General features: G+C 40.0%; 1 protein-coding gene across 7 annotated transcripts in view; it reads left to right on the top strand.

The window, feature by feature from the left end:
* The window catches only part of KIAA1549 (KIAA1549 ortholog), a 142,072-nt gene that overhangs the window by 107,169 nt on the left and 10,115 nt on the right, over positions 1–24,788 (top strand). For 4 of the 7 annotated variants that reach the window (XM_039708056.1, XM_039708058.1, XM_039708060.1 and 1 more), the window contains exons 11-18: positions 8,200–8,402; positions 11,755–11,879; positions 13,066–13,080; positions 16,059–16,264; positions 18,038–18,261; positions 19,374–19,518; positions 21,131–21,364; positions 22,301–22,353. In XM_039708056.1, the coding sequence (XP_039563990.1) occupies positions 8,200–8,402; positions 11,755–11,879; positions 13,066–13,080; positions 16,059–16,264; positions 18,038–18,261; positions 19,374–19,518; positions 21,131–21,364; positions 22,301–22,353 (1,205 nt within the window). Of the gene's footprint in view, positions 1–8,199; positions 8,403–11,754; positions 11,880–13,065; positions 13,081–16,058; positions 16,265–18,037; positions 18,262–19,373; positions 19,523–21,130; positions 21,365–22,300; positions 22,354–24,788 lie in introns of all 7 variants that reach the window. The other 3 variants (XR_005627352.1, XR_005627353.1, XM_039708057.1) reach the window with 2 other exon arrangements.

The raw sequence follows: 24,788 nt of genomic DNA on the forward strand, positions 1-24,788 counted from the left end.
TCTCTGTCATTTTGCTATGTCTCTCATCTCTTTTTCCAATCAGAGGAGCCCCAGTTTTCTAATCCCTTCTTTTGAGCTGGCACTTGAACCTTTGACTAATATGAACATTTCTAATTCTGTTCCATTTGTTTTGAGCAGGGGAGAGTAGAATATGCCATTCAAAATGTAGGTGATCAGTGGATTTACAGAGTCATGTTTATGTAATGGTTACTTTTCAAAAGAAGTTAAATAAAAAGGAACTGTTTTCAAGATACAGGTAAATGTGCCATCCTAAGCATAATAAACCTCTGAGATGAGATTAATACTGAGGAAATAAATTTTTCTCTCCTAACAAAACGTGATAGAGAATCTACTGCGGAATTTAACTGTTTTGGGAGCATGGAAATGCATCAAAATTAAATCATTGTTGCCTAAGGTTTTAATGTGCTATGCACTTGTGTTTGAAACTTGCAGTTTCATTTCAGCAAGCAGAATATTTCTGCAGTGTATGGGAATTTACTTTCTATGCACGTTAAACCCTTCTTAGGTATACAAATATGTGAATCATTGAACCCCACAAAATATCAGCATGAAAAAATAAATTAAAATTGCTGACCTCTGCTCTATTTTGGAAGTCTTCAGTTAAAAGTGGTAGCACTTCTCTCATTATTTGTAAGAGGATGTGTTTTTGGACTGTGTTGTCTCTGTGCAGATGGTGAGGGTCATGTTAGAATGTATTTATTTGCTTCACAAGTTTAGAAGAGAGTTCCCTTAATTTGTACTTTTTGTATGAGTTGTGCTCTCTTGGAGGTTGCAGCTGGTGTTGGAGTTACTTAAGTGGACATAGAGGAGTAATTGTTAATGTAACTTAGGGATGAAAAATACCTGCCTATTGTATAAAGTTGCCAGTCTTCTTCTAGCTTACTCCTGACACTTCTATCCAAGCAGTGTGCAAAGGAACTTCACAAACAGTGATTAAGATAGTATCCACCCAGCGGCATTTCTGTCTGAGAAGGAAAGCTAAAACTGTGTGTGATTCAGGAACAAAATTCTGCCTGTTACAGCAGTTATCTCAGCAGCCTCTGGGCATATATGTACTCAGAGTTATGGGCTTTCAACAACATGATCCCTCTTGTATTTTGTGAAATTTACTGAGCTGTCATGGTAACATTAGTGTGGCAGGAAGAAATGCACAAAGGAGAAGAAGAGGGATGATGGAAATCCGCAAGAAGAATGCATCTTAAGAAAATATTTCAGGACAGGTGTCTTGAGAATCTCAGGCTTTATAAAGTTTTGTAAGTTTGGGGTTTTCTTTATTTGTTTTTAATCCTACTCCAGAAGCAAAATTCTTGAGGAGGTATTTTCTGTGGGATTCCTGCTTTCCTTACTGTTTGTTTGGTGGTAAGCAGTAACACAGTTCAGGCTTTCCAGCGGAGGGAAGGAGGACCAGGAACTGTACACCAGCTTGTTCTGATTTTCTGTGCTAGTGCTGGCTATACAGTGTGCTACTTTTTCCCAACTTGATGGGAGAAACCCAAGCAGCTCTAAGCATGTTTCTTTTCCCCAAGGACAGGTTTGCTCAGCTGCTTTACCTGTTCCCAGAAATGGCAGTAGTTGACCTAAGTGCTGTTGTGATGACAGATGGGAAATGTAATTTGTGTAGAGATACTTGGAGATAAGAAAGTGGGTGGCATTTTGTACCTGCAGCCTCTTTTTTGGCCCACAGGTCTCAAAATCCTGCTTCTTGGTTTGAGGCTTGCCACAAAGGGCATAGGCTGTGTCACCCTGCTGTAGTGGGAAGGTGATGGCATCCCAAGTCAGAGGTAATAAATACAGGGAACTGTCATTGCATGTGCACTTCTGTTTGCATACAAACACTGCTACCAAGTAAAGGTATTTAAATTAGAGACTACTTTTTGTTTTGGTCCCTAAACATATTTTCTAAACCACCAAAAGTGAAGGAACCCCTCTGTGCATTACTCAGTGATGCTTAGTGTTGGGGTTTTGTTTTAAAGAAGTTTGGTTTATGGAATAAATACGTTGCATAATATCCCATATCAGAAAAGAGACACAATGGCACAAAAAGACCTCAAGGGATACAAGTGGGTCTTTTTTCAGTATTTTGAAGGTGGCTGTGGAGTCAGAACTCTCCTTCTATGAGATCTTCCAATATGCTTTTCTCATGAATGAGGAGGTTTTGTGTCTTAAATCAGATATGCATTATTGTTATTGAATCACATGTATAAATTGTATGCATACTTTACAGGCAGTCCCTGGCCATCATCCCAAAGGGGTGCATGTCAAAGGAGAGCAATGCAAACAAAGATACAGAGTTTGTACTTATGTGGAAAGATGTGTAGGAATGATAATAGAAAAATGAGCTGTATAAGAAAATAAGACTCTGAAAGGTGAACATGCCTCAGTACTTCTGAATTCTTATTTATTGATAGACTGGTAGGTGTTTGAATATCTTGTGGAACAGTGACTGCAAACCTTATGGATGAATAATCCTTGTGGGAAGAAGATGTAGATGACTTTTTGGATGAGATAGTAGATATGGATGACTGATCCTTGTGGGAAGAAGATGTAGATGACTTTTTGGATGAGATAGTAGACACATAGTGAAAAAAGAGTTAAAATGAAGAAGACTCTACCAAGCACATAAGTAACTACAGATTCTTGCCCTTTTTGATGTGTCATGAGAGTGATGCAGGGAATTCACACTAACCCACGTTATGGTGCCCTGGGGATATGTACAAGAGTTTGGTGGAGTGAATGTCAGATTGTGAAGTCAGTTGGCAGTGTGTAGTACCTTTAAACTGTCCTAAATCACACTGACTTACATCTTCAACCCACATTACTTTTAAGAACAGTGTGTCTCATTGACTTGCTGTGTTTAAGCTTGTAGACTTTTTTTTTTCTGAAAAGTTTCGTTATCCAGTAACATTCTGCATGCTAGCAGTAAGGTCATAAGTCAGCAGGACTTCTTTATAGGGATTCTTGTCCTGTTCACAGGTTATGCACTGACACTAAAGCACATGCTTAGCTCCTCTGTTTCCTTAAAATGTATGTTAACAGCCTCTGCTCAGTTCAGCTGGCTCTACAAGGAACAAGGCAAGACCATGGTATAAAATCAGTAGAAAATGGTCTTAATACATTATTCTTCATATTATGTCCAAATTCAAATGCTGCTTGTGGGAACTACAGGGAGGATACTGAGTTAAGTGTATTTCTCCTGCTTTCTGCTGAAATTACTCACGGAACTGTTAGCAGCATTTGCTTTCTTGAAGACAGGTTGTTGACATTCCTGGTCTCTGCATCCAAAAAAACAATATACTGGCAACCATTTTGTATTTCAGTGGCTTGAACAACACTGCAACTATTATCTGATTTTATGCAATAAGAGTTGACTGAGGTGCACAGATTTTGTTGGTTTCTGCAGAAATTATTTTATTTTTCTGTGAATTGAGCTTAAAATACTGGTTTGGGGTTTTTTGCATTATTTCGTTCAGTATGTAACAATAGAATTAAAAACTCTCTTGACTTAGCAATAGAAAATCATCTTTCTCTAAGATTTTGGCAGGTTCTGCATTTGTATAATAATTTGTATAATAATAACTCCTTATGAGTGCAGTAATTTAGACATGTTAATTTTGGTGGCAAGCTTCAGAGTAGTTTATCTCTTTCCTTTTCACAAGTATATTAAAGACAAATTAAAACCTCTAACAACTTACATTTAAATCAAGAAACATTCGCCAAGACTGGTTTTGTGCAGTGCTGGGTAAAGGCACCTGAGGCTGGTGAAAGATGTTCATTTTCAGTATCTGAACAAATAACAATATCAGCACAACTTAAAAAGTGCTCTAAAAAAGATACCACATTCTTTTCTTGGTGGTGATTAATATATGAGTAGTAGATGACTGATCTACATACAGTGTCCTGACTGCCAGTCCCAAGATGGGCAGAGGTGATGCAACCTGTTATATAACTTGATCTAAAGAAAAGAAAGAACTCAGCAGGTAGCACACAGAAATTTTTAAGAAAACATTGGAAACATCTTCAGTCAGGAGTAACACTACTCATTTCACTGAGTCAGTGATTTGACTGCCTTTTTAAAAAAAAAAAAACAGAGTTATGGTTCAGTGTCCTTCAGAGGTTTCTCACTGAAAATGTGGATTTTGCTGTCATTTCTCAGTTAAGTCATAATGTTGTCGTGGTCTACAAGAAGAGGTATGAGAAGCATAGATTGTGTTTTTAAGAGAACAAAGCAGGCTTATGTCAATGTTGTTTCTACAGTAGTAATCCTGTTATTATTTCTGGTTTTCAAATAATTTTATTTGTCGTAAGTGATTTTATCATTTTTTGAGGACCATCTTTCTGTGTTCATTCAGTCATGTATCATGTTATGTATGTATTGTCACATTTTTCTATCACGTTGTTTCAATCGTGTGCACAAACACATACATGCATACAGTCTTTGTAGTGGCTGGAGCTGGTAGTGCCAATTTAAGTTTTTTTAGCAGGAGATATATACAAATGTTTGGCTGTACAAAACTCTGTAAGACTTAAAACATTCAGCCCATTTCCATTCAAGTATCAGTTTGATACTGAAACTATTTTTTAGAATGAGAGAAGAGTTTGTTTTCCAAAGAACGAAACATTCAGCCTATTTCCGTTCATCAGTTTGATACTGAAACTATTTTTTAGAATGAGAGAAGAGTTTGTTTTCCAAAGAACAAGGTTAAGAGAAAATTAAATGCTCCGTCTGAATTTTAAAAATTGTTGTGGAGAAGCTCTAGTGCACATTCTGGGTCTTAGGGGGTGTAGGTTGTTGAAGGAAAGAGAACAAGAAGGTTCTTTGGTGTTTAAGAGAAAATTAAATGCTCCGTTTGAATTTTAAAAATTGTTGCTCTAGTGCACGTTCTGGGTCTTAGGGGGTGTAGGTTGTTGAAGGAAAGAGAACAAGAAGGTTCTTTGGTGGGAGGGAAATGCTTTTGCTGATTCTGTGGGGAGATGCCAGTTTCTGGCTTAAGTTTTAAAAGTTTAGGAAAATGTTTGCATGGGGCTGGCAAAGCCCTGTTAGGGATTTACCAGTTAAATTGTCTGAGAATTACACCAGTTCTGCACTTATGAGGTCTGTAGAGCTGTACCATGAAGCTGAGAGGGTTTTTCCTCTGTTGTGTTACACAGAGCTTGTTATGGCACCGAGTGTTAAAAGTGTAAAGACTGATGAGCCTCAGGTGCTTGGATGCTGGCAGCTGGCAAGAAGAGAGAGAGGCAAGAGAGTGGGGCAGAGAGAATGGTTCTGCCTGTCAAGGAAGAGTAAGACCAGAGTTTACCTGGCTCTGATTTAAGGAAAATATAGCTGCAGGTTCTGTGGTGCCTGGGGCAGTGATAGCTGAGATTGTCCAGTCCTCTGTTGCCAGCAAGTGTCCATGAAACCCTAAAGTCTTAGCCACTCTACCTATAAACATGCATAAAATTCTCGTTTTGCATCCCCTTCACCTTTCAGTGTTTATTTGCTAGCTTCTGTGTGAAATGAGATGGGGATCCTTACATTCTGCCCAGCTCTGACTAACAGCAGAAGGGCCAGTCTATGCCATGGATCCAGCAGCATGGGAGAGAGCAAGGTTTCTGTGGAAGAACTGAACTGATGATGTTCTAACTCAAGACTTTATTGCAATGCAATTCCTGTGTGTGGATGCAGTTTTGTGGTTGTTTCAGATAATCATAACTGCCATTTCTTACAATGTGAGTGCTGGTCTCTGCAGTACTAACAGCCTTTTAATTCAGCTGCTGTGTGGTCTGTCTGCACATAAACATTCGTGCATACATATGCTGTGGCACATGTGCCTGTACACATAAATATATCTGTTCCTGTGACTGTGCTTAGATAAAAGGTCATGTTGGACTGCAACTATGAATAAGACTATTCAAAGTTTTTTTTAAACATAAAAATTTTATATTTTTGTATGGTTTTTTACTCCCAAACAGGTTTACAAACTCAGTGTGCTAGAATGACTCCAAGACAGGTTGAAGTTCATGCTTCAGACATGCAGCAGTCTTAGTAAAACCATTCTGGTAACTCCAGTCTTCCTGGAATGTTTGTCTCTTCAGTTGTGCTTCCTCACCCCACCCATCATACTATTCTAAAAGCAGTGGTAACTTTGCAGGTTGATAAGAAAAGGGTAGAGAACCACCAGATTGTTTTGTGGGACAGTTGTGCCTAGCACATGGTGAAGAATGTCATCATCTTTAGGGCTAAGGGCACTGGAGTCTGTGGAAAGGAATGTAGTGAAATGGAGGTTGTGATCATTAGGAAGCAGCAGGGCTGGGCAAGCAAGAAGGGGGAGTGTGAAAGGGTTAGAAGAAGGGAAGCCACTGAAGGTTGAAAGGAACGGTGTCATGCAGAGGAATATCTTCTAGGAGAATAGACATAACGTCAAACAGGCCTTAAGAGAGGTGGGGTAGCTAAGAAGTTTCAGTAACCAAAGTGGTGCAGGGTGGCCTGATAATTCTGACAGCAGAAGTGAAAAGTTTGTGTGCAGAAGTATTTGGGGGGGGGATGGGGGGATGGGGATTTTTGGAGGGTTTTGGGGGAGGGGTTTTATTGAGTAAGCAAGATCCTGAAGAGACATGTTTAACATCTGAAGGGGAGAAAATTTCAGCAAGGCTTCACTATATGACATTGACTGAAAGAAATGGAGATACAGTTACACCTTCACCTAGTATAGCTCCCTGGTGCCTTTTTGAATCAGTGGTTGCAGTTATTTGCATAAATTCAATAACTAAATCACCCATAATGCTGAATTGAAGGGACTGTTGTAAAGCCCAGGACAAATGGACATAGCAGAAGACATCCAGATTTGTTCGAATAATGAGCTTATTCATTTTGTGAGAAATTAACTCCAAAACCTCAGCAGATAAACTGTTGGATTTTTCAGAAGAGCTTTTATTGCCATCTACTGGCTGAAATAGGCAGTTTGCTCAAGTGCAAGAACCATTTGGAAAATGTTTGCTTACTGAGAAAATATTTTGAAGAGATTGTTTCAGAATATTCCTTAGGCAAGCTTATCTTTGGCATGATATCAGACAGGTCTGTTTGCAGTTAGCTGTGTTGGCCTGCCAAGCTTTATGAAAAGGGGTTCATTTAAACATCTGGAACCTGACACACCCATAAATGCACTCCAGCACATGCTTCACTTTGCAGGAAATCAGCTCTAGGAGCACACAGAGGATTTTGTGCCTGTGGTGTGCAGCAGGTTTAGTGTGCATGTGCTTCAGAGACTGGAGTTGTCAACATTTCTTTCTGCTTTCAACTTGCAAACTACATAAAATTGAGTGGGGTTTGAAGAAAAACTTTCTTTTAATTGGTTCTTCAGATCTTCCAGTTATTCCAAAAAATAAGCAGAGAGCTTGAAACTTGGAGCCTTGAGTAAGTCTGAATCAAGTCATTGATAAGGTGAAATTAGATTTTTTTATAAATAGGGTTATGAAAGTAAAAGGCTGAATTCTGTGTCTTTCTCAAGCAAGATGCCCATTGAATATGGTCTTTAGGATAATTTCTCTAGATCCCAAAGCCTTTTATATATTTGTATGTCTGTTCAGTATGAAATTCCTAAGAGATTTTCAGTATTTGTTCTAGAGGCATCAATACTGGCTGACAAGTCATTGCCAAACTGCTGTAGAACTCGAATCTGCAGAGTGTTTCTCTTTCCTCAGATGAACTAGGTGTTTGTACAAGCACTCCCAGATTTGGGGAGCTCAAAATGAGAAAGATCAACAGTGACAGTATTCAAATTATTTAAAATACTGCATCCATTTTGGCTGGAAGGAATGGAAATATGACCTGGTGGTGGTAGCCATTTCAGTCTGTACACGGGTGTCTACAGCCTTGCACTCACAACTACACAAAAAGCTCCTCACACGATGATTAAATCTAAAGAAATAGCAGTAAAAAAAAATAGTAGCAGCGTCAGAAGTCTATTTTTTAACTAGATTTATTGATTTGGAATTTTAAACTGTGTATCATATACTGCAGTAAGGTGACAGAAGTGTGGAGAGTTTCTTTTCCTTTTCCCTGGTGCTCTCGCGTTCGTTCCTGAGCCTGCCATGGCCTGACCATCCTCTCAGTGGCCATTGTTTGCAGATCTGAACCAAAGCCTTTGTACTCATTGTCGCTTACTGCTCCTGTTTCTTCTCTTTGTTCTTTTCTCACAGCTACAAGCCCCCAGTGTGAAAGGCTTTGATTTTGCTAAGCAGCATCTGGGCCAGCACAATAAAGATGATGTCCTGATTATCCATGAGCCAGCTCCTTTACCAGGACCTATTAAGGACACAACCCCATCTGAGAACGGAGATGTGCCCAGCCCCAAATCCAAGACTTCCACAAAGCCTTCAAAGACTGTTCGACACAGAGGGAGGTCAGTTCACAGAGATAAAAACAAATTGCAGTAGACAACAGCTTATTAAGGGCTGCTGTATCTTTAGGGTAATTTCAGTGGAAAGAACTGTTCCAGAGCTCCGGAACTCGATTTTCTAGTGAGCCACCACTGTTATACCTCACCACCCTTTAGTACAAGGTTGTGAGAATTTAGTGTTCATTTTTCTTTTAAAGGGAACATACCCAGTTAAGAGGGGTATTTAAGATACTGCTGAGCTGACTGGAGTCAAGTCCTTACTTGTTCACTGGAAACACCAAGTGTATGTTTTCCAGTGCAGTCTCATTGTGATCTCTAGCCACTAAGCCAGCAGGTGGTTAAAAACAAATGAAAACCACTGACAAAGGTAATGTGTTTCCATCCCATTAACAGTTATCAATCCATGTATGAAGAGTCAGGATTTCCAAAACTAAGCCGTATCTCCAAAATTCAGGCAAGATGCAGAAATGTTGTTATTGTTATCTGGGGGGGTCTCATAGCAAACAATTCTTATTCAAAAAAAGGAATGGTAATACATTCTTATTCAAAAAAAGGAATGGATACAGTCACAGCTGTGCAAATGGAGAAGGGTCTTTCAACCATCAGCGGAATTTTCCTAACATTTTCCAATAAGCACATGATATGACTGTCCTGTGCTGGAAAAATTGTGTTTGTAGGATACATGATGTAACAAAACTGTGCAGTAGAGATGGATCTATGCACAAAAAAAAAGGGGGGAAAATGGAACTCAGAAAAGACCCCCTCTGAAGTACACTTTCCAGTAATTGTTCTTCCTATCCCTCACTCTCATAATTCTTTGTCTCCAGCTCTGCATTCCCTGTGCTTATATCTATGTGGTACTGCACAGAGGGAGGAAAAAAAAAGGCAAACAATCAAGAGCAGGGTTGGATGAGCTGAGAAAGAAACTAATGATGATTCTGCTGCAGGTCTCTGCAGCACAGCTTGCTCCTCTGTTCAGCCCTCTGTGCTTCCTCTAAAGCCCCAGTTGTCTTAAGATCCTTGCTTCACCTTCCCCATGTGGGCTTCATAAAGCTCAGTTTCCCCCTTCCAGATGCTAAGCCTGTCTTCCTAAATCCCTGCAGGCCTTGTAAGTAGAGGACTGCCAGTGGTACAGTGAAAGGTGGACCAAAACTGGGAAATAATGGAAGAAAAATGAACTGTACTAGTTTTGGTGTAACTTACGTAAATTGAAACAAAGTAATGTAAATCTGAAAGACAAATGTTTCTGTGTTTCTTTTTCAAAGTTCAGAAGTAGCCTAGGACAGAGATGCAACGTGGGTGAAGGGAAGGCATCTATTTATATGCAAATAAGCAAAAGAAATAAGTTTGAATTTGAGGCTGCTACTGTATTTTGTCTGGAATAATTCAGAAGATTAAGCAGGAGAAATTTCAGAAGCCAACATTCTAATGATACGCTGTGGTAGAAGGCCACCAAATAATTCAGGTGTGATTTGTCCTTAGTGAAACTGTGTTGGCTGTCACCAAGCCCCTTCTCATTTTTCATGTGCCTTAGCATCATTTCCAGGACAATCTGCTCCATGATCTCCCTAGGCACAGAGGTGAGAGTGACTGACCTGTAGTTCAGACACTTGAAATGTTTTCAGAAGAGAATCTCCCTCTTCTCCCTCATATTCCCTTGAGAACAAATCTTCCTTTAGGCTTAACTGTGGAGATGTTGCCATCATCTCCCTGCCATGCCGATGTGCCCGTGTCAGCTTGCAGTTTGAAACATTTATTCCCCGAGGCAGGAGTTGAAATGTGAAATGGTATCATACTGTTTTCTGTTGGGTTTAGCTGCTTGATGTTTTGTGAGGAAATACAGAGCTCAGTTCATCACAGTTCAGCTCTGGATTGTATGTTACCTGCCAGGAAATCTAGTGGTGATGTGAGTACACGTTCTGTATCTGTAGGAAACAATAAACAAGAACAGCTGAGTTCAGAAAGCTCAGCATCCCTAGGCTCCAGCTGGGAGTTGGACCTGTTGTTTTGACTTGAGAGTATCCAAGTGCATATTCCTCAGCACTTACAAGAAATGGCTGAAGTTGACTCAACACTTTTTATGTTCCTATTACTTGGTGATAATTTGGATACGCTGAGGAAGGAGTATCATGGGAAATGCAGAGCACAGTGAGATGAAACAGAAAGTCAGTAGGACATCTGGACACAGAGCTACAGCCTCATACTCTGCTGAACCAGGACAAAGGTGATGGAGGTGATAGCTCTGCACCTCCTCTCCCCCACAGGAAAAGATGCAGTGATGCAGATCTCTAAGCTCATTGAGGACCATTTGTCCTCTTTTCCCTGCTATTATTTTTTTTAATTGGGATCTGATATTAGTATTACAGTCCTGCAGATCAGGGCATTGTTTAGGGAGGAGAAAAAGGGGAGTTGAATTCAGTGCTGCGAGAAGTAGATTTAACTTCAATGGACTTATCAGGCTGCCTATAATCTTAGTCTGTGTGCTCTAGACAGGTTGATGCTTAACCAAGAGCCTCAGTAGCTGGTTCAGGTATACCCATCCAGCCCAAGCAAATCCTGCACTAATGAGGTTTGTGCACAGACATGTGCACACTCTCCATGATTAACCCGCTGCCAGAATAGAATATGAGTGTTCACAGGACAAAGTGGTCACTAGAGACACTATCACAAAGGCTGATCCCATGTGAAGAGACAGGCTGTGGTGTCAGGCAGTGGTGTGGGCCCTGTATTTTTTCTATTTTTATACTATCAGAATAATTTTACAGCTGCATTATTTTGTTGGGGAAGATCATGGTATTTTTCTATATTGCCTACAAAAGCTGCAAGTACCGAGATTGTATTTTTTTAGATAACAAATGTACCTAAGAATCTTGTGACTGCATGGAATAAATACATAAAAGAAACATTTTTGAATGGCCTTACATTCGACTAGTCAGGGAAATATTCACATAGATTTGTATTGGTAGCAAGAGAACACCAAGTTAGTAAGGCCGATTGTTAGACTAGTTACCTATGTGGGTTTCATATTCCTAATACAATTATTTTCTTTCTGAGAGGTAAATTGCCAGCTACAAATGCAAAGCTTTTTCTTGTAGTGCATTTTAAAGGAAAGATTACTTAATAATATTGTCACATGTGAATTGTGTTGCAGTCATTTTTCACACACAACAACAGTAACATCGTGACAATGAACATCTAGCTATGATAATGTATTATACATTTACTCATAAACAGAGGAAAATGTTAGCAGACTTCACAGGGTATTTTAGCACAGGATTCTTCGTGTGTGACAATTATGCCCCCTTGCAAACTTGTGTTACATGTTGGTTTGTTTGTTTTGTCATGTTTGTGGCAGAATTTCGCCATCAGATGCTGAATCCACAGCAAGTGAACAATCCAGCGGGAGGGAGACGGGAGAAGAAAGTGCAAGACCATCAACTGCTGCAAACGAGGGCAAGCCACGCAGAGCTGTGAAGAAGGGTTTGTTACCTTTTTTTTATCCTCCTTGTGTGCTCTCGTGCTTTACTCGGGTTGAAGAGTTACTTTGGTGCTGTAAGTTTTCTAAACTGCTCTTTGGCCGTTGATTTTTCTGCTTCTTGCCGCGGAAAATCCCTTCATATTTGGTTTAGTTTCTTGTGTTGAAACTGTGGAGCTGTACATTCCTTTCATTCCAGCAAGCTTTTGAAACAAATGGCTTAGCAGGAACGAGTCTTGCCTCCTTTTGTCCCACACACACCCCCAGCAAAACTGTCCAGCCAGGCCTAATTATGTCTCTCATGGTAGCAGAATTGCAGACAGTTACATGGGCAGTAGAGGTCACAGCAGGACTTCAGACCACGGGGTGTGTCTGTAACAGTAACTTTGAAAAAGTGATATAAAAAAAATGGCACCAGAGACATCAAAATTTTACAAATGAGTTGTATTTCAAAATGCCTGCATGATTGTACATTAGAAAGATCAAATTTCAGTGCTACTGTGTAAATAACACTGGTATTTTTTTATAAAGAACCATCTTGTTTCCCATTAAAGTGCCACTATTTTTCTTGGATGTACTCTAAAAATATTTATATTTATTTATTTGAAAAGATGGGAAAACATCTGAGGAAGGTTTGAGTTCCTCCAATCTATCTGACTTGAATTCTCTTGCTCTATTTTAGTGTTCTGCCATTTCTTTTTACCTGGGAACTCCAGATTCATCTCTTCTTTTTCTGTTTGGCTTAAAACTTTATGTAATATTTAACATTTCCTTTTGGTGTAGAAATTTTACGTGTTGCTGCATCCAAATTACCTGGTAAAGGCAGCAAGGAGACTGTGTAAAATGTGTCCTTTCTACCTGTCATGCCCTCACTGTGTAAAATGCACTATTTTTTCAGCATTTCATGCCCCTAGTTTGCAAATCATAGGGATTTTATTATAGCATAGGGATGCTATTCTTAGCATTCAGGATTTGAGGCTGTGTCTGCAGAGAGCTCTCTACTAAATGGGAGATTCAGTTCCCTTTTTGTGCAGCTGAGATTCAGCAGTTTGATCCAAGTTCATGCATCTCATTCAAAAGCAAATGCAGTCATCTTACTGCTGGTTTTGTTTTTTTTTTCCAGTTGCCATTCTAGCTAAATTACTTGTCATAATTACTGTGTTGTCTCTTCTTTTTCCTTTATGTTGTCAGGAGCAAACAGAGTGGGTAAGTAACCAGAGCTGGTAGTTGAGTACAAATAAGAATAGGGGTGTTGGGGTAGCTGCAATTATGTCTTAAGGATGGAAGAGTTTGTCTTCTGAGTCTAAGAAAATAAAATTGCTTTTGAGCTATTGAAGTATAAAAAAAGTCTCAGTAACATAAATTATAGTAATCCAGCACATTTTTCTAATTTTTTTCCTCCCAATTCTTTCAAATTATTGAGGAAAACATCGCTGTGAAAGAAGCAAAACTAATGCAGCTGTTGGTCCTGAAACCAGCTTTGTATAAACAAGTTGAGATAATATTAGAATTAATGTAGAATTAATTAACTGGAAGCCCAAGAAAAACATGAGCTACCTGCAAAGAAACACAAATATTTTGTTGTGAACTGGTGTTTTCTCTGCCAGGATTGAGACATGGCAAACATAGGGCAGGAGAAAGCTGATGCTGTCTTTGATAATGTAGAACACATCTAGTGATAAAATAAGGACTGTGTCCTCTGATAGCACTGATCATCATTTCAGTTGAGTTAATAGTTTCAACTCAGGGAGCAGTGATGAACACTGATCCTGGCATGTGACCTATGTGGACTGGTTGCTAAGACATGATCTGACCATTATTGAGGTATTAAGTACCTCTCCATTATCTTTTAGCCTCAGCTGAATTATTCTGAAATCAAAATTTCATTCATGTAGTGCCATCCCATAGCTTTATAAAGAAGATTTTCTAAATGTGAATAATAGTACAATATAAGAACTCTGAAATGAGAAATTATGCTTATTCTCTCTGTCAAAATTTCTTCAGGACCTTGTTCTTATGTTGGGTTAGAAACTGTTTCTCCTGTTGTATGTATACAGTGCTATGCTGTTCCTGACTTTATCTACCATCTTGGTCTGTATTTATAGACACATAGAGTGTAGACACTCAGAGAGGATTTAAAGGTCATATGCAGCTTATGAGGGGTTTTTGTGTTACTGTAGAGCCTTACCAACATTTTCCAGTGGGACTTCTGTTTTCCCAAATGAGCTTCAGAACTCTTTCAGCTAAGAGGCCCCTGCCAAGCACTTGTTTATGTGTATACAAACTAAAGTTATGGATGAAGTTATAAAGATTCAGAGTGAATGCTCATTGTAATTGAAATATTGGACCTTGCTAACCAAGTTACCCTTACAAAATTACCCTTACAATTTGGAGGTCAGTGAGCTTGGGAGTGGCTGATAGAATAAAAAGGTGAGGAAAAAGGAAAAAAAATACTAATATTTGGGGAAGATGGATGCAGAAGTTCAGATTTCTGTTGACTACATGATTGCTCTGAGGGGTTCACACTAACTCCTTAATATATCCTGTGCCCCTCTCTGTGAGAGGCAATGCTTGCACACTTCTGAGAGGGGCATGAAGATGGGGCTGTGAAGACAGCAAATGGTTAAGATGATACAAATAGCTGCAGAAGAGAGATGTTTCATTTAGGCTCTGTGTGTTGCAAAACATTTGGGACACAGAGGTCTTGAATGGAGCTGTTTACCTTCATTTTAAGAACACTTGTACAGAGAAATCACATTTATAAATGATGCATGCTTTTTGTAAATGTGTATATTTGACAATGCTTTGATCAAGTCTGAGAAATATGAAAAGGGATTTTGCTTAACTTGTGGCCAGACTGCTTTCCAGCCCAAAAGTAGTATGCTGTGAATATAATAAAGCCATACTATTCTTTTCTTGTCCTGCTCCCTTGTTGTGCTGGAAGAGGCAAAGGAGCAAAGTCATCTACTGTGACCTTCCACAGAAGATAGGATTCACTCCTCTTCTGTACCCTGTCCTGCATTACCATCACATGTTGCAACAGGATCACAGCAGGGACTATTTTATTTCCCTTCCTGTCTGTTGTAGGTGGATCATGTTGATTAGCAATAGATTCTATATCAGAAGCAAATTAGATTTTCCTCCTGATTTGAATATTGAAAACCACATTCCCTTACTAGAAGTCTGTGGAAAGATGGGGGCTATGTCCCTCAACACTGTTGTGTTCCTTCATAAGGAGAGTCGTGAGTCTTGATCTCTCATTGCTTGTATTTCATGGTGAAAAGCAGTTTGAGAATATGTGGGTTTATCACATGGATAAGACAAAAGGTTATTTTGACAGTTTTCAGTAGCTTTTGCAAACTTGATCTACATAACAGTTTCTGATTTAGGTCTAACTCAGAAAAAAAATTACTAAATCTGTGCTTAACTGCAAATCACTGGGGTGATTCTGTAGATTTAAAGTCTTTTGAGGGAGATGACCCATTTCTATTCAAGTAATTAACTGTTGGCAGAACCTGGGTGCACTTCCATGCATATTGGTTTCCATAATGTCTTTTGCTGATTGTATTTAAGCTGGTTTAACCTCTTCAAGAAATTACAACATGACAGTATTTATGCAGCTTTCTTATTATTATGAGAACTATTTATCCTGTCACAGAGAAAAAAATATGCTTTACCAGCATTAATCAGTAAAATATAAAATTCTTTGTGTTTTGTGTGGATTTCTAAGGGTTTTTTTGTTGGTTCCTGTATCGCTCCTATCACTTAAGAAATGCATTTTCCGTTGAGACATCTTTCATTGCTCTTTGAACCCCCATTTGAACAATTTGCATCTCCTTAAGTACTGATAAGAGGAATCATTAGCAGAATGTACTTAAACAGCTTTTTATGCAGCAAAGTAGATTGAGATTTTGGGGGTTTGCAAGTGCCAAGAGCTTGATTTACAGAAATAAAGAATGACAGCTCACCTTCTGGAAATATAATGGGAAAATGTTTATAATTTGCAAACCACGGGCTAAACTTGTTGTACACTAAATGTGAGTCAGCTGGAAGGCCTGTAGGGCAAATTAGACACAGATGGAAAACAGGGCATAGTTTTGTAGCACAGCATCTGTAGAGCTTAACATTTGACTGTGATAACCCTGGCAGCACTGCTTCACTCTGTGTTGGTTCCGATCATTTAGGACCTCCTCAGACCAGCAGTGGAAACGAGCAGCACTCCTCAGCCTCTATCTTTGAGCATGTGGATAGGATGTCCCGTTCCTCAGATGCCAGCAGGCGGGTCCCAAGCAAGATCCAGCTGATTGCCATGCAGCCCATGGCAGCGCCTCCGCTCCAGAACTCCGTGCTCTCCGATCGGGTAGCAGAGACCAACAAAATTAATAAAGAGGTATTTTTGAAAGTGCTTTGTGTGTTTTTGGAGGATTCTGTGCCTAGCCAAGTGAAAAGTATCCAGTTTCTTGTTATCAGGAGTTCCTTGTAAACTCCTTGGCAAGTTACAGGAATAATCCTGTTTCCATCCAGAGAAATTATCTGACATGTTTTTAAGAGATGCCTAAACCAAAATTTAAACACAGAGAGGATCTGGTAGTCAGGATACCTTTGTGTTAGCATCCTTTTGCTAGTTAGCAGGACATGACTTAAAGACAGTTGTGCTAATTAATGTATGAGAATTGGAACATATGCCCCACCTTGGTTTTCATTCTACACCATTCTTTTACTTTGCAGGACTGAGGATGTTGGTTATAAAAAGAAGTTATCTCAAAACATTCTGGGGTGTGAATTTACAGCCCAGTTCATTGCTTTCAACTTCTAATGTGTTTATCTGATAGTAAACATACAAAATGTCCTGCTTTCTCTGAGGCTCACATTACTGTTAGCAGAATATGAGCATGCTTGGGGCACAAGGAGAGGTGATGCACCATAAAACCACATCATACACTGCCTGACAGTAGCACCTACCTGCATTCTGGTTTGGTGTAAGATGACATTTTTTCATAATTCAGAGTGGATGATTGCTCAAACCTGTAACTGAATTTTGATTACTCAAAACTGTAACTTTGTCAAGAATCTGTGTTTCTCAGTACCTTACTGAAGAGAGGCAGATATGTATATTTCTAGGATACAGAGGCTAGAGGAGCCACAAAACAGAAATCTGTTATCTTATATGTTATGCTTATAGATAACAGAAATCTGTTATGTTATGCTTATAGTTAGAATCTATGATTCTAACTATAAGCATATAAGAACAAGTCTGACTTGTGTCACATATAGGACAGATTATTTTTTCAGATTTTCATGAGAGAATACACAAAAATCAATTTTTATTTGTTTCTTAATTTGCTGATGTTGATGTGTTCCAGAACTAGTCCAGCACAGGATGGCAGTTGTTGGTACCTAATCTGGTGCTCAAGTGTTTACCAGTGACAAAAATCATTGCAGTGGGTTTTGGGCCAGGACTTAAAAGTGTGATGTAACAACAGCTTTACTCAGATAAGGAGATGTACTTCAAGAAATTTGAAAACAGGTAGGAGAGAGGCATGAAAACAGCCTCCAGGATCATGTAGAGCTGATAGTGCCATGTTCATTTGGGTATCTGGGCCCTTGTGTTGCTGCTGTGTTCCTGCATAGCATATGGCTGGCTCTCATGCACAGCAGAGGCACTGAGTTATCAGCTCAGTTGGCTCTTGAAGTTCCTGCTTCTTATGTGATGAAGGTCATTAGAGGCAAAGGGTAGCAGATTTTAACACTGTTGATCAAATATCTATCTGTTTGCCCAGCATAGCTAACTACAGACTGGTTAGTGTTACCTTTTCAGAGCGGCATTACATCTGGCAGATAGGAGGAGTTTTTTGTGTTCCTCCTGCCTTTTATTACAAATTGCCACTTCCCTCTAATTGCACCTGCTGTGCTGGCAATCGTGCTGTGTATAATAGTACATCTACCTGGGGAGACAATGGGGAGACTGCGAAATATCCAGGAAGGAAAGTGTGCTCATAAATTGTGTGACTTATTTTAGTCTTTCAGAGATTTGGGGGACGGAGGCAGAGGCAGGCAGGGAGGTGGGAAGGAGAGGTTTACAGAGGAGCAGCAAAATCCAGTTTGCAAATTATACAACTGCAAAAACATTCCTCCCTTTTTTTTTCCCTTCTCCTTCCTGAAGATACAAACAGCCCTGAGGCACAAATCCGAGATCGAGCATCACCGCAATAAGATCCGCCTGCGCGCCAAGCGTAAAGGGCACTATGAGTTCCCAGTGGTGGATGACGTGGTGGTGGTTGACTCCAAAGAACAGCACAGAATATATCGCAAGGCACAGATGCAGATTGACAAGATCTTGGACCCTGGAGGCAGTGTGCCTACCGTCTTCATAGAGCCCAGGAAGAGGTAGGGGTTTCAAAGGTGGAACAAACAATTTTATTTTAGAGTCAGTGCCCAAACTACATCAAAACTGTACTTCTTAACTGTCAGAGCTGGAAATCATTTTGATCACTAGTTGAATTTGAGTTATCTAGGTGAAAAGGATTGGGTTGTTCTAGGCACTTTATTTCAGTATGTGCCACTATGTCTTTTATTTCAAATTATGTTTTTACAAGTTCTCAGCAGTGAATTCTTGATAAATAAGCCCAAATGTATGAAAACAGTCTTAAAACAATTTAATATTTGCTCTGCCATTTGTTTGAATAATTCTTGTGTGGTGTAGAGGGATCAAAATTGCAATATCAGCACTAAAAAAGAAACCTGTAAGTAATGTATATGCAAGTAATATAACCACCAAGTAATAATACTTTTATAAAGCAGGAGGGGGGAGAAGAATATGTAAAATAAGGAAAACCTTGGACAACCTAAAAAGCATAAAGATTCTGAATGTTAAAGGCAAATTCACAAATCAATGAGATTACCCAGAGGGAATACATAAAAGGTTATAAGGCACATCTTTCAGCATCACAGATCTGCCTTCCTGGCCTTGTATTTGCAGAGAAAGTTTTCCCTGTGTTCTGTTTCGGGCTTATGAATACAGGTACTTGGTTCCTGGAACACTGGTGCCCAGTGGGTGCTTCTGACTGATAGAAAGTAGCTTTTCTCCAGGGGTGTGGGTTCCTCAGCTTGTTTGCCTGGTGGGGTTAAACCCTCACCGAGCACAAAGCCTTGTTGGCAGTGTGATGTGTTCTGCAGCTGCAGATGTGTCACACATTGGGCTGGGGAGCTGGCACACAGGCAACCTGGACAGGTGAATGTAGGAGGGAGGTGACTCTGGAGAGAATTTAAGGGAAGAATGGGATGTTTCAGAGAGTTGCCAGTGAGAGTGTTACTAAGAGAAGCTTGAGGAAAGAGATTTGAGCTACCTAATGGGACTGGCATGGAAAACTGGGAAAGGGAAGAGGCAAGGGTTACTTGGAGGAAATGGGCAGAGGAGTTCAACCTTGAGAAGAAAAATTTCAAAAATAATTGTGATTACCTTTGTCTCTCTCTCTCTTTTTGTTTCTTTTCCTGTTAAGTTCTCGCGCAAAACGTTCTCCCAAGCAGCGCCGTCGCCATCAGATAAATGGGAGTCCAATTGATGCTGAAAAGGACAGGTTAATCACAACTGACAGTGATGGGACATACAAAAGGCCTCCAGGAGTCAATAATTCTGCATATATTGTATGTATGTCTCTTGAATGGGAGGAATGTTCTGATAATGATGACAGCTGTGACATTGGCAGGTTTTTGGCCTTGTTTGTGGTCCATGTGATATGGTTAGTCTCAGTCATGCAGTTTAGCATGTAAATCAAAGTGAAATAAGGATTTCATTGACAGTCTGTCATTTTTAAGCAGTAAAATTCTGCCAAGTATTCCTTGATATTACAGAGGCCAAGAACCAAAGCCTTGTTTTCATTAATGCCACTGTGTTATGCACATGAAAGTGTGCTTGACATGTTCCACAATATCTTGAACATAGTTTCACTCTAGTCCAATTTGCTGGATGTTATATGTTCATATATTACAGCAAATTTCGTCCTTTGCTCTTAGAGTGGAAGACTCAGGTCTTTTTGTGAGAAATTTTCTCATCTTTCAAATGTGGCAATTAATTATTAATGATAGAGAAACACTTCTTTGTACTACTGTAACTTGAAACAATTCTAGTGCAATGTCTTGAAAATTAATTTTGTCTCACATCTAAAGAAAGAAAGACGCTGGAGAATACTTCTGTTCAATCATATCCATGTCACAAACAGTACTTAGGCATCTTTTACCACTTCTAAGCGGATTTCATGAAGCCAAATGCTAATATTGGAAGCCTCTGGACAGTTTTTATCTTTAAAGATGGTTTAATAATTTTATGAATTTCACTGTTAGCTGCATATGCAGTCAGGTGACTCTGATGTCAATTTCTGCAGTTTCCCTTTGCCTTCAAACATGAGTGTGATGATTTTAATGTCATGCTGCAGTAGAATGAATTATCATCTGAAGCTGTTTAATTAAGACATGGCACACAGCAGGCTCAGCCCCTTTGGCATCTGCAGTGAGACTGCTCAGAATGCTAAGTTCCTAATAAAGTAGAGGCTTGTGCCTCTTGACAACTGATTTTGCAATCTGCATGCAGTGGTAAGAATGAGCTCTGATAATAAGTCTGCTGCTGTAAAGCTTGTTTAATTTCCTCTCACTGATGAACAATAAGCCCATGTGGTAAGATCCCAGGTAGTAATTATGATGCATGCCTAAGGTATTGCTGCAATGAAGCACTTACATGAATCCTATTCAGGTGATGCACCCAAGTTCAAGCTCCATACAGGTTACCACTTAGTTCCTCAACAGCTTCCTTTCTGTGTTTTTCTAGGACGTGATAATTGTTTAATGTTACTGCTGATGTGGTCAGTTATACGCTAAAGACTGAATTAATTTCTTAGAATTGCAAAAGCTGCAAAGAATCAAAGGTGTAGACAGAGCTAATTGGTTTTTTTTTTTTTCTGGGTGGAGAAATGCTCTTTGCATGACTTGATTACATGCTTGCAAACCACAAGATTTCTGTTATAGCTGAGTAACTCCTGCCCAAAGCTCTGCTGCCTTACCTGAGATCAGAGTCCTTCAGATCACACTGAATGAAGTGTTTGAGCTGCTGGTGTTACACATGTGCGTGCAGCAATGGGGAGGGTAAGGGCAGGTGCCGTGGTTCTGGCCAAGACAGTGTTGTTCAGATTGAAGGCCCACCGGGGCTTGGAAGCCACTTAGATCTTCTCCGTGCTGCCCTTCACCTTCCTTCTGTTTCCTCCAGTCCGACCCAGACCTGCCTCCCGAGCCCCAGACGTCATCCTCGGCGGATCTGGGGAAGTTCCCGGGCCTGCCCCCGCACCCGGTGTCGCAGTACGTGCCCCCGCAGCCGTCCATCGAGGAGGCCCGGCAGACCATGCACTCGCTGCTGGACGACGCCTTCGCGCTGGTGGCTCCCAGCAGCCAGGCCGCCGGCTCCGCGGCTGTGCCCCCGCCCGGCGTGTCGGCAGCGCAGCCGGTGAGCAGCCGCGGGGCAGGGACGGATGGGATGGAGCCCCTGGGGCCAGCTGGGCAGCGAGCAGCACGTTTGGGATGCAGGTCAAACGGCGTCTCCGGGCAGGGAGCTAGCGCCGCTTGATCCACGGCCACTGCTGTTGTGCCCTGGCTGTCAGGGCTTAGCACAAACGCCTTCCTAGAACAAGGAGAATTCAGAAATGACTGTCACAAGATGGGGAACTTGCTTTCTGAGCTGTTTGCTTTCTTTTCCCTTTTCCCATCTCAGCCACAAGAGAAGACAGGAGTTTTCCTTTAGGATAATTTCAGCTCTTCCCAGTTAGGATCTTTCACAAGTCAGTCTTGCTGTGTCTGAGCATCAAACTTTTTTTTTTTTAATATGTGTGGTAGTTCCTATTTTGACAATGAAAAAAAGAATGTATTTGGCATAGGTCATATTTTTCAGCAGGATATCCAAAAGCTTTCAGGAAGTGAGGGATAGAGAAGCAGTGTTTCTGTGTATGGTTTTTTTGTTTTGATGGAGCCCTGAAACACATGGGTAATCCTGTAGGTCATCATAAGTTCTGATGAGTCTGAGCCCTGTGGTCTCTCTGCTGCAGTCTGATGCTGTTTGAGGTCAAAAGAGATTTCCAAGTGCAAAGCTTGGTTTTTTGCTAAGTAGACATTGGAGCAGCTCTTGATCTTCTGCAAGTGAGAAAAAGTATTTCTGAAAGGTTTTTTAATTAAGACTCTGATCATTCAGAAGAGACTGTAGCTGCTGTAGCAGTGATTCCCAGATGTTCTTCTTCTCCTTTTTTTGTAAAACTTAAATTCTTATGGCTGCCATCAAGTCCTACATAGAGGCTTAGTGATCTCTGCCATCATTTAAAAGGCTGACCATGGAGTTCCCAAGGTATGAATTTTGATTTTAATTTGGTGGTTTTTTTCATTCTCCTGACAGAGATACATGGAATTTGGAATGACTCCGCCAGCAGCACCAGGTCTCCTACCGAGGTAGCTTTTTACTGATCAAATTATCATTTATTATTTTCCTTGCAATTACTCCAGATTTCTTACTGGCACTGGTATATTATTATGCAAAGTACTGTATAAATGAGAAGTAACAGGAGTCCAGATCCAGTCTTTGTTATTTATTTATGAAGCATAAATGACATATGCATGCTGTATGGAATCCAAGCTTCTGTTTAAAAGAAATGTGTTTCTAGCCCCTCAGCTATAGCAAAATCCTTCCAATATTCAGTAAACCACTGAGTATGAGCTTTTGGAGAGCCTGAAACAGTTACTCAGATGCATGTAATTCTCCCAATATTCTTGCTTTCATCTTGTTTCTGTATCCTCAGGGCAACACTCACTCACAACAGCTTTCATATGACTAACAGATTCATTCTATTTTTAACCAAGTTGAGAATAAATGACAGAGCACAGTGACCCTCACAGAGAAAGTCTGCCTTGCAGCCCTATTATTATAAAATCAGGGGAAGAACAAATTTTCTATCTTCTCCTGCCCTTGCCATGAGAGAATTGTGTAAAGGGGATAAAACAGTTATCCAGGTAATTGTTAATTTCACATTTGGTTTGTGTGTTTTAACCAAATGTGAAGTTGGACACTTGAGTCATGATACTCACTGGGCTGAGACTTGTCTCAGTCTCTCCAAGCTGCTGCAGCCAGGCTGGTAAAATGGAGGCCTTGTGCTGCTCTCTCATTGCCTTCTTAGAGTTCACCATGTGAGGTGAAATCCCACAGCTATTCATGTCATTCATCAGGCTTCACCTGAAGTCTTCACTGCCTTGGAAACTTGATGGTAAAATAGCTGTAAAGAACTTCTCTTTATTGTTCTGCAACCTGTTCTCTGATTTTGAGAAGACCAAGTAGAAAAGGAGGAGTTTCTAAGCATCTTGCATAGTTCTTGGCTGGAGGTGACAGTTTCAGTGTGAGTTGAGCATACATGAAATGACACACAGTGTGTACATATTCAGAGAAAATGTGATAAATTAATCATGAAAGTGCTGTAGTCCATGTTAATACACCTGAGCAAGATAGTGTCCTCCCAATGTATTTTTGTTCAAAAGTTTATCATTCTTTGGCATAGGCAGCCTGACTTTATGTAAATCACAAAAGTCCAAATGCTGGTTTTGCCAGTGTCAGCAGAGTAAGTCTGCAAAGTCATTGATCTGAACAGAAATAATTCCTCTAAGTTTTCATTAAAATAGAAAGCTTCCTAAAGCTTGGTCAATAGAAAACAAGTTGTCATGGTTGTGCAGTGGGAGTTATTCACAAAATCTGAAGATAATGATAAACAAATTGATAGGAGCAGTGCACCAGCTAGAGGGAAGGAAAAATAACCTGAGGTCAGTGTGGTTAGGTGGCATGTATCAATGTCATAGTCCATTGGTTAAATATCCAATGCATGGAATACTAGTTGGGTGAGCATACTGTTCTCTTCCCTGTAATAACACCATCAGCATCTTTAATGGGCTGGAACCAACCTGGGGAAAAAATTAAATGTAAAAGACCTAGGTCACATAACAGCTAGGCAGTCATAAAGGCACAATGAACAGCTTTTGCCAGGAAATGGGTATTGAATCATGCAACAGAGATAGATGTCCTGAGCTGTAGTGGATTGGTGGTGTCAAATTGATTCTTGGAGCAGTATCTCCTGACTTAAATGACTGGAGATAATTTTGGGGGTTTTTGGATGTGCAAAAATTGAAAGCTGAGTTTCAGTCTGGAAATAGGAAGGAGCACTAGAAAGCAGAGCTGTATTCTGGTTTTATGCTCTTATGTTGATCTTGACTTTATAGAGAAGCTATAAGTATTTATTATAAAGAAGATTGAGAAGGTGAAGCCTTTTTAAACGTTAATCTTTCAAGTGCAAGCACATCAGCAATAAAGAATTTACTTCCCATCCTCTGAAAAATTGGCACATAAAAAATACATTTGCAGTAATGTTTAGAAACTATTTTCTTTAGGCAACACCAAAATTTGTAGTAATTCATCAGCTTCAAAATTCCAGCTCAACACTGCAGGCATAAAGGGCCGGATGATCGCATACTTTACTGATTACAGTGATTAACATAACAGAAGTGATGTAGTTAAACATTACCTACCCATTGAAGCATTTATTTTAACTAGCTTGTGTGGTTGGAAATGGTTTCTTCTGGATCTGCTGAGTGGACAGGTGGGGATTGTACGTGAGGGGACTGGGGAAATTCTAGGACTTCCACAATGGGATTGTTACAGCTTGAAGCCCTTTAACCTCCTCCATCTTGTAACTCTGCAGTCAAATAGCTGGTACTTTTATTTACAATTCCTTGTTTATGTTTTATTAGGCAATTTATTATGTCAACTTCTTTGCTATCTGGCTGTCATATGAAGGTGGGTAGTTTTCCAAATAAAGCACAAATCAAGAATAATCTAAACTAGATGC

The sequence above is a fragment of the Passer montanus genome, unplaced genomic scaffold (assembly GCF_014805655.1).
Source record: "Passer montanus isolate IOZ18808 unplaced genomic scaffold, ASM1480565v1 scaffold20, whole genome shotgun sequence".
Lineage (NCBI taxonomy): Eukaryota > Metazoa > Chordata > Aves > Passeriformes > Passeridae > Passer > Passer montanus.